Here is a 4,928-nt window from a genome sequence, read left to right as displayed (position 1 = left end):
GCTGTGCTGCATACCAGAATGTCACGCTCATTCACTTTCTTCTTCCTGCATTCAGAACCAAACCTTTCTGCATGTAAAAGGAAAGATTCAGCTTGGAAGATTCCAGATGCGGAGTCGTGATGTCCATCTCACAGATAGTTTCCTTGATGACCTAAATTTCCTGCCTGCTGAATATGATAAGGGGGAATATTTCAAATTTCTAGAAGATTATGGAACTCACTATGCAGTCTCTGGAACTGTAGGAGGAAAATATGAACTCGTGTACATTCTAGATAATTATGCTATGTCTCGAATAGGTATGTATTCTGTTGGCCTTGCTATCGTATGCAGATTATCACCAAGTCTCCGGTTATGCAAAGAGATGTATGAGGACAGATCTGTGTCCATGGAGCATCACTGAGAACAGCACAGTTCAGAGTGTGGTGCTTGTCACACACCAGTGACATTGCAGAATTACAGGAGTTCAAAAGAGATGACAGTCTTTGTAACCTCCAGAATTATTTGAAGTCTGTATTTTGAGCCTGTAACTGAAAAAAACAAAAACAAAACCCCCAAAAAACCCAAACCCAAACTTAAGACATATTCAAAATATTATCAATACTAATTGGTATGACACGTTTCACAGGAGATCCCCAGTGCCTAGAAAATCTGCCTAAACCTAAAGCCAATTTGCTAGTTGGCACCTTCTTGCAGCACAAGAAGTTTGGTGGCGGCAAAGACATAAGGAAATTTCTAGAAATCACGTAATGCACTTGAGTGTGTTGAAACTGTTTTTATAGACTTTAACATTCACACTGGATTTTTCTTTTCCCTAGTTAAGACAGGAAAGTAGCAATTTAATCCTCCCTCACGTGCAGTTCAGATATATGTGGGTTTGTGGTGGTTTAAAGTGGTCACTCTGGAATAAAGATAGAAAAGGCAATTCTCATGCTGATTTTGAAGATCAGAAATAAGTACTTGCTGCATGCAGCAACAACAACAATATTACTATTAGATGTTCAGACCATGCAAAGAGACATTGTGCAAAGATGTCACTAAAGGATCTCACTAATAGTCTGTTCATTGCCTGGAGATTTTGGTGCTAGATTTTTTGTTTGTTTTTTTTTTTAAGTACCAATCTTAAGCAAAATTCTTTCTGAACACAAAAGTGAAGTTTCAGATTATATGTTTGAGTTTGATAAGTAGAAAGGTGTTGGAGGCAGCAGCAGATAGGGGAGATCAGAATGTAAGGGAACAGAGTACTTTTGTAAGAGATTAGTGGCCTTGTTAGCTTTATGGGGAAAAGTAGTGCAGAAGCATGTTTAAGACTGGGAGGAGACTAGAAGAATTAAGTGAATTAGCACATAAAACCAATGTTTTATGATAAGCATCTGAGAAAGACAAAATTCCAATAAAATATATTGAAAGAGTGGTCCCTAACAGGACATCTCTTTTCAGCTAGATCAGGGAAAATATAAATCCATTTTTGGAGGGTTTGAATATTTTTCTTCTCACTGTAGATTTAACTTGCCTCTGCTCAGGCACTTCAAATACAATCATCCTCACATTCATTTCATGGAAGAGGGAAAAAGCAGAAGACAAATGGGAAGAAGAAAGCCATAAACATTTCCAATAGCCCTGAAATTTATTCTCCAAGAATAGTATCACATTATTTATGGTCATTCAATCCCTCTAACCACCTAATCATTTTCACTTCCAGGTATCACTATAGAAGATGTGAAAAGATGCCTTGGCTATCACCTAGATGTCGTGACTGCATATGAAGACTTACATGCCAATGTTAATATTGATCGTCATAAATGTGAAAAGATTCATGTGAAAGATGAGTGTAAGTATATCTTTGTTTTACATTATATCTTTTGTTTAAGGAAAGATGTTAGTTTTTATAATCAATATAGATATTGCTGTTAAGGAAAGAATAAATCCAGTAGGTGAAGAAACATGAGGCTGCCATACTTCCATGCTCCCAGCTCAAGCCAGGTTGAGTATGTGTTCCCAGTACACACACAAACACACTTCTGTAATACACACACACATACGTATAATGCTGGCCACAAAAATCAATGTAGTCAAAAACACAGTGTTGCTGCTAGTGGCAAATATCACAGAATCACAGAATAGTTGACATTGGAAGGGTCCTCTAGAGGTCATTTCCAGAGATGTACTGGCTGTACATAGTAGGTCTCTCCAGCAGATGACCTTAGACATTCAATTTAACCAACAACTGGGTCCTTAGTCCCTGCTGTTACTGGCATCCAGATATACAATGTCCCAAGGCCCACAACTCCACTCACATTGCTGGTGCAGGCCACCTGGTGCACACCAGCACACATGCTGAATGTTTCCAGTAAGTGCCCTTAGGTGCCCAGTCTACCCAGCAATTGGACCTTGGATCCTTTTATCTGCAGTTGCCTTACACAGACACACACTCAACATGCAAACAAGTCTCAGTCAATACTGGGAACCTGGGGGCTGATTATGAAGCAAGAGCTCCTAGTATTCTAATCCCTGCCCTCTTCAGTTTCAGCTCAGGTGATACAGTAGTATTACTCATGTTATCCTTGGCTTGTTATTAAATGGCTATGATCTCCATAATGTCTCTCAGTTTGCCCTATCCATTTTTTTCCTTCCAGATGTAGGGTTGTCTATTGCAATTGTAAAATAGAAGATTTCCTCCCACATAAAGTTATGAGTAAAGAAAGATTGAATTCCACCATAACCGATGAGCAAAGGGTTCTTCTCTCTACAGTCTTCTAGAGAGACGGAGAGGTTGCGCTAAAAGGATAACTGTTCTTCAAGATGCATGGCCAGTAAACTTTATCTTCATCCTCTCTTCTTTCTACAGCATCATTTAAGGATGATTTTATCATAGATGATATAATCTCCTTAGTTGATGGAGGGAAGATTGACTTTTCAGTTAAGATAAAAGAAATGTTACTGCGAAGATCCAAAACGGTTGATGTAGAGGATTATATAGAGTGGGCTAAGTCTTTAGTTGATGCTCCAGTAGTGATACAGCAACGGGTAAGTACAACTTCTTCAGAGCTGTGGTTCTTACAGTTTTGAAGCTTTTGTTCTAAGATGGAAGTGAGACTCCAAGTTTGTCACTTATTTTCAGGTATTTTCTTCATCTTAACATTTTCTTCCTTACTCTAGTGATGAGTATATAAAAAGGATTCAGGGCTTCAGAAAATTCTGCTATGCTTGGGCTTTTTTCTTCTTCAGCCTTCTCCAATACATACACTTGTTCCAGTTAAGATGAGAGATGCATATTTAAAGAAACAAAACTTGGAAAGAGCAATAGAAGACTACATTACTGAATACAGTGTGTGCAAATGTGAACCCTGCAAAAATGGAGGCACCCCTGTGCTGGTAGATGGATCCTGTACATGCATGTGCTCAAGTTACTTCAAGGGAATTGCTTGTCAGATTCCCAAATCTACATTAATTAAAGGTTAGTAAATAATCCAGACACACTAAACTGAACATATTTTTCATTGTGAACAATATCCTGTCAAAATGAGCCTTCATAAGGACAGAAAGATGTCATAGCTCTGCTGCTATTGTACCTACTTACACCTACTGCTGTCAAATCTCATGGGTATATGGTGAGGAAGTTAGTGTAAGTTACTGGGCTCTTTCCGTAAAGAGGACACTAATTTAGAGTTCATTGTCCCACATGCATTGTTGTGTCTTGGAATGATACCCCAAGTTCATTTATGTTAACAGGAGCATTACTCATGTGTGGTGCAGTAATGGTAAACCAATTTCGGGCAAAAGCAATCTCACCACGTCATAAGCTATTTGTCTTCAGTTTCATGCAAAGGCACTGTGTTTGCTAGCACATGATCACACGTCATAATTACTGTGCTAGCTTAAATATTAGATTGGTCCACAAGGGTGTAGAGGGAGAGGAATTCAGCTTCGCAACTGACAATGTGAAATATTTATTGTGCTGTAAATTCATTCTCTGTTGCCAAGTTTTCAAAGCACAGGTGCTCAAAACAGACCTTAGAACTTGATGTTCGGGCAGCTTCCTAGAGAGACAAAAATGTTGAAACCTCTGGGCTTTTAAGCAGTGCCACTGAAAAGGGCATTTTCAAAAACCAAATCTGTATGATGGTTTGTATATGCTGGGGGCTGCAACGATCTGCAGAGCCGCCATAACTAAGAACATATGACTTGAGTCATGGTCTACCTTGCCCACCTTCAAAAGTGCAAAGTAAAAAACTAATTAATATTTCTGTCACTGCACAGAAGAAAAAGAGATGTTGGACTAATCCTAGTATTGTGTCTTAATACCAGTTGTCACTGATGGAGGCTGGAGCTGTTGGAGTGCCTGGTCTGCCTGCATCAATGGAGAAAGCAGTCGAACTCGCCAGTGTAATAATCCTACACCAGAACCTGGTGGCAGACCATGCCAGGGAGAAAGCATTGAAAAACGACCCTGTGGAGAAGCAAAATAGATGTGCTGCTTAAAAACAGGTCAGCAGCCTCTCTAAGTACTAATGTGTTATTGCTGTTTACAATAAATGGTCAGTCAATATTTGGGGCATTTCAGTGACATGGTTGAAGAAGTGGTGGGTAAATCCACTTACACGTCATTTAAATCTGTGACTTGATACAGCTTTAGAAACATCCACCTTGTAGCTTGAATTTGTGAATGGTTGGATTCGTATTTGAATGTCTTGACAGGTAATGTTTTATCACAGAATTCAAGAGTAAAATGGAATTCTAGATAACAAGACTAAAACTCCAGCTCTCTAAATAGAGATTTCATCTTCAGTCAGACCCTCCACCAAAAACCTTATGTCTTAGAAAGATGGAAAGAGGTATGTCTTCCAGAAACAAACATAGACAGTTTGGGAGTCTGAGTTCTCTTATTTGGCAAATAGAATTCTTAAACCCAACAAAACCACTGTTAGAGC

The 4,928-nt window shown here is 39.0% G+C and overlaps 1 protein-coding gene across 1 annotated transcript in view; it reads left to right on the top strand.

Annotated features, from left to right (window-relative positions):
* C9 (complement component 9) overlaps positions 1 to 4,466 on the top strand; it is a 16,539-nt gene extending 12,073 nt beyond the window's left edge. The window contains exons 7-11 of the mRNA XM_010015097.1: positions 56 to 296; positions 1,700 to 1,828; positions 2,846 to 3,024; positions 3,226 to 3,454; positions 4,306 to 4,466. Coding sequence (XP_010013399.1) covers positions 56 to 296; positions 1,700 to 1,828; positions 2,846 to 3,024; positions 3,226 to 3,454; positions 4,306 to 4,466 — 939 coding nt within the window. The remainder of the gene's footprint in view (positions 1 to 55; positions 297 to 1,699; positions 1,829 to 2,845; positions 3,025 to 3,225; positions 3,455 to 4,305) is intronic.
* Positions 4,467 to 4,928: the final 462 nt, after the last annotated feature.

Source organism: Nestor notabilis, unplaced genomic scaffold (genome assembly GCF_000696875.1).
Source record: "Nestor notabilis isolate BGI_N333 unplaced genomic scaffold, ASM69687v1 scaffold5385, whole genome shotgun sequence".
In the NCBI taxonomy this organism is placed as follows: domain Eukaryota; kingdom Metazoa; phylum Chordata; class Aves; order Psittaciformes; family Psittacidae; genus Nestor; species Nestor notabilis.
Note: the sequence above shows the minus strand (reverse complement) of the source record. Positions and strands in the feature narration are given on the sequence as shown.